Source organism: Gymnoscopelus braueri (genome assembly GCF_963280865.1).
Source record: "Gymnoscopelus braueri genome assembly, chromosome: 21".
Taxonomy (NCBI): domain Eukaryota; kingdom Metazoa; phylum Chordata; class Actinopteri; order Myctophiformes; family Myctophidae; genus Gymnoscopelus; species Gymnoscopelus braueri.
In genome coordinates this window covers 4,696,160-4,708,249 of record NC_137623.1, presented here as the reverse complement: position 1 = coordinate 4,708,249, position 12,090 = coordinate 4,696,160, and the positions used below count along the sequence as shown (strand labels likewise).

At 40.0% G+C, this 12,090-nt stretch overlaps 1 protein-coding gene and 1 long non-coding RNA gene across 2 annotated transcripts in view; one reads left to right on the top strand and one right to left on the bottom strand.

Moving 5' to 3' along the window:
- LOC308077449 overlaps positions 1-8,224 on the bottom strand; it is a 78,602-nt gene extending 70,378 nt beyond the window's left edge. Inside the window, exons 1-2 of the long non-coding RNA XR_013932409.1 lie at positions 8,182-8,224; positions 6,929-8,144 (exon numbers count right to left, since the gene is read on the bottom strand). This is a non-coding gene — a long non-coding RNA (uncharacterized lncRNA). The remainder of the gene's footprint in view (positions 1-6,928; positions 8,145-8,181) is intronic.
- On the top strand, positions 525-6,935 carry LOC308077414 (uncharacterized protein). The gene is made up of 5 exons (XM_080418094.1): positions 525-559; positions 1,167-1,225; positions 2,604-2,649; positions 3,161-3,261; positions 4,764-6,935. The coding sequence occupies exons 1-5, from the start codon at positions 532-534 to the stop codon at positions 6,918-6,920; spliced, it is 2,391 nt and encodes a 796-aa protein (XP_080274220.1). The 5' UTR covers positions 525-531; the 3' UTR covers positions 6,921-6,935.
- Positions 8,225-12,090: the final 3,866 nt, after the last annotated feature.

Sequence of the window (12,090 nt, the reverse complement as noted above, 5' to 3'; positions counted from 1 at the left end):
TTATAAACTTGACCGGACAGAGAAAATTGCAGGGTACACCCGGCAGCTAACATTTTGGATGTAGTTAATCTTAAGATCTATGTTGTTGATCCTCCTGTCGGCGACATCTGGGAATATCACTGTAATGTTTCATGGAATGACACAAGTGTAAATGCGCGCAGTGTCCTTCATACAAGAGACGCACACACACACACACACACACACACCTAACATTTCTGCTTTTCCCTACAGTTAACAGGTGGGGCTACTTCAGTTACAATAATTTATTTCACTTTATCGCCCAAATACCAGCAGAAGTGGATGTCTCAGTGGTGCATGAGTTAACGCAGTTTTCCACTTGGGGGGATTTGACAGTGTGAGAAATATGATGTGTGGCGTGAGTGCATGTGAAGAGGGTCATTTGTGTTTGTCTCACGCTCATTGTGTGAGAGTTGGCAGCTCTGGTTAAGGAACAGTGTGTTAACACTTGATGTAGCTTCACTCTGTCATTGTCTGTTGATGTGTGAAATACAGGAGGAATACTATGACCTGATGGACGAGAAGTTGTCTGAGCTGGAGGGTAAGGTTCTAGCCACGCATGCACGCACCCGCACGCACGCACGCACGCACGCACGCACGCACGCACGCACGCACGCACACACACACACACACACACACACACACACACACACACACACACACACACACACACTCACACACACACTCTCTCTCTCTCTCTCTCTCTCTCTCTCTCTCTCTCTCTCTCTCTCTCTCTCTCTCTCTCTCTCTCTCTCTCTCTCTCTCTCTCTCTCTCTCTCTCTCTACCACTTGAACCCCATATACTTCATTGACTGGGGTCCCCCAGGGGTCTGTACCTGGTCCACTCCTTTTTACCCTCTACACCAAATATCTTTGTCAAAAATAGCAGATCTACAAGCTCACTTGTCAGTTGTTCGTACATTTTCACAGAATGTTCATCTATTAAGTCCTGCCCAGAATAGTGAGTCTAGGGTTGATGTGGTTAAACTAACATGTTCACACTGTGTCCATTTAACTCTTACTTCATACTGGAGGTTAATTGAGTTTACAGTGATATTCATGTACAGTCATAAAACAATGTATCAGACCGCATGTCTTCTATACTCATCATGTGTAATGAATAATGTTTGTTTGTTGTTAATCTGTAGAGAAGAAGATGGAGTCCATGGATCAGACATCAACACCTCCCCTTCCTCCTGATGACAAGGTTATTTTTGCTATTGTTTTGACTTTCTTTTTTCTTTTTTAATTAATTTTAAAACAGACTTACGAGTTTATTTTATTTATTATGTCATTATATTTTGTGTTTTAGTGTTGTTTTTTTTTTGTATTATAACTAAATAATACACTTGGTGCTCCAAAGAACCAGGTTAGTTTTACTACAATTAGAAATTGAAGATATATGTATGGTGTATTACATTTTTTTATGAAAGAATGTAATGGCTATGTTCATAAAACATTTATGTATTCAAATGCCATAGATATATAGATATGTTTGGTACGTCATAACAGTAGAGGTGCACCCACATAACATTCACCTTTAAAACATATTATTACACGGCTTGGTTGAATGCTTTCTGATTGGTCAATCACTGAATTCAGTGCTCTGTTATTTTTTAAATAATGACCACTGAACTCAATTACAGACCGTCTAATCAAAGACTCAGAGCACCTGCTCAATTCAATCTACGTTGCTTAATTTTTGCCGTATCCAACATGGCAGCCATGTAAACAAATACACAATGTCATTTACAGCTAAACAGTACACTCGAGAATGTTTCTAAAAACATTTGATGGAAGAAATAGACAATGCAGTAACGGTATATTGATTTTATTTGATCAACACGTGTTCAATCCGTTGTTTTCCGAGCCGACCGCGTTGCACTGGACGCACCTTTCATTACCGTAATACACAAGTATTAGCATAAAAATATACTTAAGTACTAAAAGTAAAATGCCCCATTTTGCACGTTTCCAAATGTTTTAAATTCTTTGCTCACAACGCGTCGCTTTGCGATGCAGGGTGAGTTTGTAGATCGGCTATTTTCAAATAGCCAAAGTATATTGGTTTGAAGTAGTTTGTGCATGCTTGTTTTGTAATAATAATCTACATCTTCAAAGTAACTAGTAATTAACATTTTCAAGTAATTGTAGGGGAGTAAAAGTACAATATTTGCATTTGAGATGTAGTGGAATAGAAGTAAAAGCATAGAATATTGGAAATACTCCAGTAAAGTAAAACATATTTCAAAATGGTAATTAACTACAGTACTTGAGTACATTTACTTTCCACCATGCTTATACCTAGCGAGACCCTGATCTATCCAGTCTTTTATTTTGAAAATACAGGAAGTAAAAGTTAATTCCAACCAATGATAAGGAACAGTTTGTTAACATCTTGATAGTCTCGCATGGCCAGACTGTTGCCTCCCACAATTGTCAAATGTTTCCGGTAATACGGCTCTGATCATGAATAAAATATAACAGAAGTGCCAGCTTCCTCTCTCGGATTTCGGGAGGTTGTGGAATAGTAGTCTGGCTACACAAGACTAACCTCTCATTGTCTGTTGATGTGTGAAATACAGGATGAATACAAGAAACTGATGGTTGAGAAGAGGTGGATGAGTAGGGGTAAGGTTCTAGCCACTGACTAACACACAAATAAACACACACACACACACACACACACACACACACACACACACACACACACACACACACACACACACACACACACACACACACACACACACACTTGTGTACTTGGTCCCCTCCTTTTCCCCTTCTACACCAAATCTCTGATCCAACGCATCATGTTGTGAGCTTGTACATCAGCTATTTTCGCAGGAAGTTTGCATATTTTCACAGAATGTTCATCTATTATGAGCTGTCCAGAATAGTGAGTCTAGGGTTGATGTGGTTAAACTAACATGTTCACACTGTGTCCATTTAACTCTTACTTCATACTGGACGGGGAGGGGTTAACCTCCAAGTATGATGTAAGAACAACATGGCCGCTGTGTGAATATGGTTAATTGAGTTTATAGTGATATTATGTAGCCTACAGTCATAAAACAATGTATCAGACCTCATGTCTTCTATACTCTTCATGTGTAATGCATGTTTGTTTGTTCTTCTATAGAGAAGGACAGTGATGACAGTGAGCACTTGAGCAAAAAACAGTCTATTCTGAAGTGGATGCAGTCCAAAAGTCACAGATCAACATCTCCTCTTGGTGACAAGGTGATTATAGTTTTACAATTGTTTTTTTGTTGTTCTTCTTAGTTTTCTTTATTTTTAGTATTAGAAAAAGTATTATAGTATGTAATAAAACCCAACCAAACTGCACCATTAAAAAAGAAAATCTCAGTTATAACTGGCAAAGTTTTCTTATCCACCCACAATATTCTCTTCCTATTGCTGACACTTGTCATTCATTTGAACTTGGTTTTATACTTTACTGTCATACTACTTCTAAAAAAAGGATAACAATCATATTTCAGTTTTGCACTTGATTTTCTAACTGATAACATTTTAGTACAGCTACCTACCTTAGAAGTTCATAACAATATGTGTAAGCTGTCTTACACACTGTGACAAATTATTGTCAATACCACCACCAGTGTTGCTAGATTGTATTAGAGAAACGAGCAAATAGGCCGTAGGATCACACTCAGGGGGTCCCCAGCAAAATGACTTAATATAGCATTAGCCAATAATAACAATAATAATAATAACAACAACAACACAATTCCAGGCATGTCCTGTAGAGAAAATGTCATATTATTACTATGTATTTAATGATAGAGAAATAGATATGTAAATTACTTGATAATTCTCTAACAAAAAAGCTTCAACTTATTACTTTGAAAAGAACACAATGTGTAGAGATAAGGAATAACAAACAGTGGTGGAAGAAACATGTAACCCTAGCATCCCTATTCTGGCCATGACATGATAGGTGAACGTTATAGCAATTTTCTTTTTAAAATGGCAAAGATAGGTAAATATTTGCGTGAAGCAATGGTACCTCTCATCATGACTGGTGGGAGCCGGAGGAGACTGAAAACACCTGCTGTCTCGTCAAGGACCACTTCTTAGATGGGCATGAACACTTTTCCTCCAGCTAACAGCCTATGATATGGGTTCAACCCATTCTGCTTGTAGAGCATCGTTGAGTGTCTGTGGGCCGGACAGACAAACATGCTACCTAAGATTTTGAGGTTAGGGTCTTTGCATAAAGGCTTAGATGTTGGGGTTAGGGTCTGTACATAAAGACTTAGATGTTGGGGTTAGGGTCTGTACAAAAAGGCTTAGATGTTGTGGTTAGGGTCTTTGCATAAAGGCTTAGATTGTTGGGGTTAGGGTCTTTGCATTAAAGGCTTAAAGGGCTAACTCCTGGACAATACATAATCATGCAGAATAACTGTTGAGACAGTAAACACTGTCAGCAGTCAGCAGCATGAATTCCTAAGGTATTAAAATAATAAATGGAATAATATATAAATAATACATTCCTTTTTCTCTTCTCACCCTGGCAGACGGCTGTTCTCTGTTTTCACCCTGAAATATTGGCTTAATACTGAGTCATGATCCTCTGATTTTAGGAGTATGTATTGTTAGGGGTATTATTAGGGGTTAGTGCTTTTCTGTGTGGTTTCTTTAGGCTGAGTGCCATTTACTAGTGTGTCAATGCGGTTAATAAGTTAAATGTCCATGATTTAATTTCCCTTTCTCTTTTTTAGGGAACTACTCATTCCCATGTCTCTGGGACTGAATTAAAAGAAGAGAAGATGAGCATTGTAAAGCAAAAAGGATGTCTCACAGCCACCTCCTCCTCCACAGCTGAAGAAGTGAAGCATAGTGAGATGGTAGACACTTTAGATCAGAAGACAGAAAAAAGCAGAGTAATGGTGTTCTTTGGAAGAACGAGGGAGTATATGAGACTAGTGAAACATAGTGAGATGGAAGACACTCCAGAGAAGACAAAAGAGTTGGATGAAGAAAAAGACAGAAGCAGAGTGAAGAATGCTACAGAGATGCTTGAGGAGATATCTGAGGAGACTCTGTTTGACCCTCCCTTCACACCTGGCGATAACCCTCCCATTCAGTCGCAGTCTCAACCCCAAATCTACCCACTGGAACCTGGCAAGCATCACTCAAGCACTGAAACCCCTTCTCCATCAACAAGCACATCCTCTGACTCCACTCTCAACAGACCCCACATGGTTTCTTCACAGAGAACACAAGACAGAAAGAGAAGAAAAGAAGAGTTGAAGGACACTGATCTTCCCTCATCAAACCTCCCTCTGCTTCCCTCTTCAACATTAGATGAGTTAGATGAGTCTGATATTCCCTCTTCCCAAGATGCTTCAGAGGAAGTAATTACACCCAACATGTATCCCTCTGTTGTTATAGTCTCCCCCATGTTGTCTTCCTCATCCACATCACAACAGTCCTCCCATGATTCCCCAGATGAAATGATGTCATGTGACACAGCCTGTGATTCGTCAACCACAGACCAGCCTGTTACAGAGCCACTGTCCTCTCCACATCCTTCCTTGGAGCTCCAAGATGAAACTGATCTAAATGCATGCGTCAGTGGTTTGAGGATAGAAGAATCCATCTCTCTGCCTCGTTCTCACAGCTTACCCTCACTGAGCCAAATTCCATGTTTAGAGAACAAGACAAGTTTCAGAGCAAAGCGGTCCCACAGCGTAAATGATGTTTCACTACTGGACAAAACACAGAAAATTACACCTGATATCATTGTTGTGGAAAACAAGGAAAGCTACAGGTTCCACAGCACCCAAGCAGGACTGTTCCAATGCAACGTGACCGACCTGGTGTTTAAGATGGAGACGGAGGGAGATGTGACTTACAGGACAGTCCCCTGGGACCGAGGGCTTCTATCCCAGCTTGGCATGAAGAAGCCTGCAGGACCACTGTTTGACATCAAAGGTTCTCAGGGGTCTGTGTGTCAGTTACAATTTCCACATTGTGAGATCCTCTCCATGGGTGGAGGCAAATCATTGTCTGTTCTCCATGTGATCGATGATGATGGCTTTGAGCTAATTAAACCCCATTTGATCACAGAAACTCATGTTATCATAAATGCAACTGGATTATCTTTATTTGGCATCATCAAAGATATGTTGTTCGGGCCCAGTCCTGTCCAGCCCAGTCCTGTCCAGCCCAGTCCTGTCCAGGCATTGGTGTCACTGTTTTATGCACCACCAATTGATGATCATCCCACTTCAGTTTTGAAAGTGTTGCTGCTGCCTCGGAATGTTGTGCTAAGTGAAGTGCTGAAGGTAAGGAGGGCATTAAATGGAGAAGAAATCTTCATTGGAAACCCTCCCTGTAAACTAATTCCAAAGCAAGAATACACCCTCTCCACTTCCCCTCAAGATGATTCCATCAAAATTCAACCAAAAAAGGCAGAATTTGAAGTTGATGAACTATCCTATCGTGATTACATCGAAACATTTGACGTGATTTTAAAGCGAAGGCTTAGTTCTGTTAGTTTACTTCTAAGTAGCAGTAATACCTCGGACTGTCCATGGGAGCGCGATGTAGACCTTTCAGCTGCTGTTTTAAGAAAACAACAAGTTCAGCGTACACCGAGTCATGAGGCGAAAGACAAACTATTGTCTGTCCGCAAAAGCTTCATCGACAGCGTTTCACATCCCATTCTCAACGGTGTCCTGGACAAACTTTTCCAAAAGGGTGTGATAATCAGAGAAGAGTATGATGACGCCAATGTCAAGCAAGTGACACAGGACAAGGCACGTTTTGTCATTGACACAGTGTGGCGCAAAGGAACTGCTGCAAGTTCAAGCATGATATTAATTCTATGTGAAACCGACCCATTACTCTCTGACGATCTTGGGTTGATGTAAAACTGTACCAATGGACTTGAGTTGACACACTGAAGTTGGATCATTATATTTAACTGTCATCTTTTTTATGACATCCAGAGCAACTTCAAAGTAAACGAACAATGACAGGTGCAATGCCTTGCTCAAGGACACTTCAACAGGGTGCATGGCTACGGCATGGACACACATTGACTGTTTCAGAGATTAAACACAGGGTGTTTCGACTACGACCTCAGGACACAAAGATTTGGCAAATGCCTTTAAAATGATTCAACTCATGAAGTGGAATCATGTGCCTGACTTATGTTTATTCAGACACCTGATGAAGGTCATGGACAATGTTAAATGGAGTATGTGAACACATACTAATCACCAGCAGTATGTTTGTAGGTAGGGAGCCCCATGCCAAGGGGTTTTCTGCTTTACCTGCCTTTGAAATAGCTACCGCAAAATGTAAATACATGAGTCTATGGGCCTTAACAAGAAATAAGACCCACACACAATGGGGTTTTGAGAGTTGTATGTGTGGGCAACGCATGCAGATGTGCTCTCATGAGAAGCAAGAGGATGCCTGCAAAAAGTCATTTTACTCCCTGCTCCCCCTGACACAGGGAGGTTCACAGAACCGCTATTGTTTAGACCTGGTCTCTTCACTCCGATTTGCACTAAACCCAGACCATATCTTCAACACAGTCTACTGGAAAAGAGGGAGTTATGGCACAAATACCATAAGCTGTTCTGAGAGAGGTCCATGTCCCTCTGGCTTCCTCACCGCTAGCTATTATATCATGATAAGAAGACATCTGTACCACCTACTCCCTGTTACATCCTGACAGGACGTCTGGAAATACATACGATGTACAATAGACCTTTTGAGTGTGCACAGTGGACACATAGCCCTTTATAAACACCTGTAGAATATTCGTATTAAACTGTTCAAATCTAATGTCCTTTCCTATTCATTGGCTATCTCGTCCTCTTTGCCTGGGCACTAAAACAATCGAAAGTGGAAAGAACATTTTGGATTCTCTACTGGAATATGCCTTTTTGGACATTCTACAAGGCGCTTTAAACAAAAAACAAACATCTCATGGGGATGTGGGGAGTTTATTAACAGAGAACCTTTCTTACCTAAGTCTCCACAGGACCTTTAAGATGATCATGGACTCTAGATTATTATGGAAACTTGGACTTTGCAGAGATGGGCAGCTTTTCAATGCTCAAGGAATACAGACTGTTGGATTTCTATTACTATAACTATTGTCAAACAGAATTCTAAGACAATAGTTTCTCCTGGGTGCAATGTATTTTATCCTGGACCCCTGGAATTATCTATATAGATTATTATAGAGTATACTACAAAGTATTTTAGAATTTAGGAATGGAAGCCCTTGATGTTTGTAAATGTGAACGGTGTGGTGAGTAAATCAATTTACTCAATGTAGGCCTACAGCTAAGTTGTAAATTTAACTTACATTGTTATTTTTCATTATTATTATTTTGTTATTATTATTGTGTGTTAACTTTGTTATAAAGAGCCATTATGAGACACTTTGGAATGTGAGCTTCTCCACAGTTAGAAACTAATTTAAAGGTGCATATAGTGATCGTATCCTGGGTGATTCATGTGACAACTTTAAGCTCTGTGGATCAGAGCAATAAGAAGAGAGGGTTGTGGTCAGCCTATGAGCCCAACAGTGTGAGATGTGCCATTTTATTGGTCCAAAATATTTTCTATATACGTACATTAATGGAACCAACTGCTGACCATGCGCAGCTGTCAGCATTGACAAGGTTTTTATTTATTTTTATAGATGGGTACATGTGACCACACCTCTCTATTACAAAAATAGACTACTGGAAATGTCTTGGACCAAGAAATGTTGTTTTCTATTTACTTTTATTATTTAAGTATAATCTATAGGCCTAGTGTATGATATTCAACTTTGTTATTAAGAGTTAAGTGTTGAGCAATTAGCATAATTAGCGTTATTAACCATGTGTTGGCCAATAAAAGTCCAACAGGACCTAGTGGGGTATATACTTTGGTTATGACATTTTTTTCTAAAGGTGGTTTTAGGTCATTCAATGCCTTAATAACAAATTCCCAACTGCTGACCTTCTTTGATTCCCAACTTTTGATTCCCAACTGCTGACAACGCGTTGCGAAGCGACGCGTTGTGAGCTTGTAGATCTGCTATTTTCAAATAGCCTAGGTATAAAATAGGGCTGAAGTGGTTAATGTATGTTTTATGATATAATAATGTATATGTGCAACGTAACTAGTAAGTTGTAGTGGAGTAACAGTGCAATATTTGCCTCTGAGATGTAGTGGAGTAGTAGAAGAAACAGTATTGAATATTGGAGAAACTCCAGTAAAGTAAAAATGGCACAAAATATGTGGGGGTCCGTGGGATCGTGGCAGAATACATATTAATGTGAGGGCCCTTGAAATTAAAATGTTTGAGAACCACTGTCTTAGCTGATGTTTATTTCTGAAACTGTATGAAATGTAGCACTGCCCCTTTAAGAGAAGTGCATAAAAGGGGTGGCCAGATTTGCAGCCTTCTGTTTGTCCAGAAAGCCTGCATTTGGGTGTTTGGTGAAAGACTTGGAGGCTTGAGGGTGTTCAGTCTAATACTTGGTAAGGAAACTTTATGATCCAATGTTAATGCTTTTAGAAGTCATTCTGGCAATATAGAGACACACGGCGGACTACAAATTCACGCCCACTATTGAGACAGCGCATCCTCTGGAGGTATGGGAGAACTATGTACTGCAGCTGTCAATGCAATGATTGCAATCCATATGAGAGGCATTGTAAAATACCATAATTTCACTGGTTGACTATGTGAAATACATTATTATATTGGGAATTGAGATACATGATTATATTATTTACGAAAACAGGCATACCCCCATATTATTATTCCATTTGATACGTTTTTGTATTTCATTTCATTAGGATGTTGTTCACATTATTCTGTGAACTGTGGTTGAAGCGTGGCACATAACATAACATTTACTAAAGCTGTGAAACACTTTATCATTCTGGGTAGGCCTATTGCATTTGGGACAGGCAGTCTTTGGGCAGCTAAACACTCACTGTGCAAGGCACATGTTGGACAGCAGGGGTCCTGTTCGGAATAGGACCAGAGTTTGCAATGAGTGGAAGTGTTCCTGTAATGTGCCTTTAGTTTGTCTGTGTGTTTACAGTGAGAAATGATGAGATAAAGTGTATAAAAGTGATATTGAATGTGTTAAATGAAGGTATAAACAGAGAAGAGTATCTGTGAAGTAAATGTGTGTGTGTGGAATGCACATTAGATGTCATTAGAAATGCTTACCTGGTATTATACCTACTGTGACATGGAGTTAGGTTAAGAAGCTCATCTGTAGCCTGGAATGAATGAGATGTGAATGGTGTGGTGTGTTGTGTAAAATGTTTTCATTATGGTTCTACTAACCAGAGTAATGTTACAGTATGCAGCTAGTATATTTAGTTTTGGGAAAACAAGTATTTTTGTGAGTTATGCTAAAGAGAATCTTTTTTTATTTTTTTCTATTGGAGGATAAACCCCTTGAGATGCATCATCTCGTCTTCCAGGGGGTCCTCACGCACAGCACACAAACAATGATAAAAAAAACAATCACATAACATTCAACAATAACAACAACAAAACATACACATGAGGCTCTCACACCATCCCAGACCATTCTACATCTGTTACAATCTTCATTTTGTTTACAAGGTGAAACACGTTCTGTTGTTCTAATAACGAGAGTACTGTGAGATTTGATGCAATTCATAACTGATCATTTTGGTACAAGAGAGAAGTATTTGTTTGTGATTGTTGTAGGGTAGAACCGGGACGAACGACGCGCAGGGACGGTTGCAACACGGACCTTTTTTCATGCTACACTTAAAATACATTCACATCCGGCGACGTCACCCTCTTCGTCTTCGGTCGAAAACATCAGACACGATTTTTTTCCCAGTTCTGATCAAAATTGGCAGAGTTGAAGCCACTTTTGTGTATTTCCACACTGTAGTAAAAAATACCCTATTTGAGTGTTTTCCATTTGTACTGCTGTGTTTCTTTGGTGCCGATTGTAAATGGATTTTGTCTGTTAGGCTAATCTGTGGGCTAACTCTCAGTGAAAGTTCCATTGAAAAATATTCATTAGCTTTTGTGCTAGCTAGCAAAACATCCGGGGAGGGCAGGGAGGGACGAACGGCGCATTAAGCCACTCGGTGCATTACGGACAGGGAGGGACGAACGGTGCATGTGTAAAACACAAAGTTGAGGAAACAGACAGAGGGGACATTAACATGATACATTTATTTGACTATCAGCATGGTCATTTGCTCGTAGGATTCTACTGAAGCATCAATGAGAGTTAGATGCCAGAAATGTAACTTATGTGATTGTTATAGGACATTTCATCCGACCACGCCGTCCGCCCCCCATGTATGCACCGTTCATCCCGACTGGTGGCCGTGTGCGGAGAGTAGCGCAACGTCACTTTACTTACCGATTGCGTTCGACTCGTTTCACTAAAATTAAAACGGACTGCGGGTAATGGGAGAGGACAAGTGTCTCTTGTTCACAAAAAAGTATGGTTACATGAAATTAAGTAATCTCTGTGCAGGGAGGGAAATAGAAAAGGGTGCGTTGTTGGACCCCATTCTCCCCTATATCCTATACTATATACTGTTTACAAGTGAGAGTATTTACTTCTATTTCATGCAAATTAGAATATGCACCTTTATTGATATTGTTCAGGGGAACTGCCTTCCACTCCGACATCTCACCACTCCGACTAGTGGCTTCCGCGTGCGGTTAGGGTTAGGGTTAGGGTTAGGGTTAGGTATAGGGTTAGCAACCGTCGGAAAGGTGACACGTCGGGAAAGCCGACATGTAACCATTGTTCAGAATAGGTCCAGAGTTTGCAACGAGTGGAAGTGCTGCTGTAACATGCCTTTAGTTTGTCTGTGTGTTTACAGAGAGAAATAAACCACCTTTAAATGGTGTATATGTAACATATATATATATATATATATATATATATTGTGTGTGTAACATATACTCCATCAGTTGAAAGTGCTAGCATCTGAAATCTAAAGTTTAAGTGGTCGCATGGTATACGTCACAGACGCATCCCTTGAGGTTTTCAATACCCAGACACG

Excerpts from the sequence above, each read along its gene's own strand:
- LOC308077414 (XM_080418094.1), top strand. The coding sequence starts at position 532 with ATGGACGAGAAGTTGTCTGAGCTGGAGG. Across the intron at positions 560-1,166 it reads GAAGTTGTCTGAGCTGGAGG|AGAAGAAGATGGAGTCCATG; the intron begins GTAAGGTTCTAG and ends GTTAATCTGTAG. Across the intron at positions 1,226-2,603 it reads CCCTTCCTCCTGATGACAAG|GATGAATACAAGAAACTGAT; the intron begins GTTATTTTTGCT and ends TGTGAAATACAG.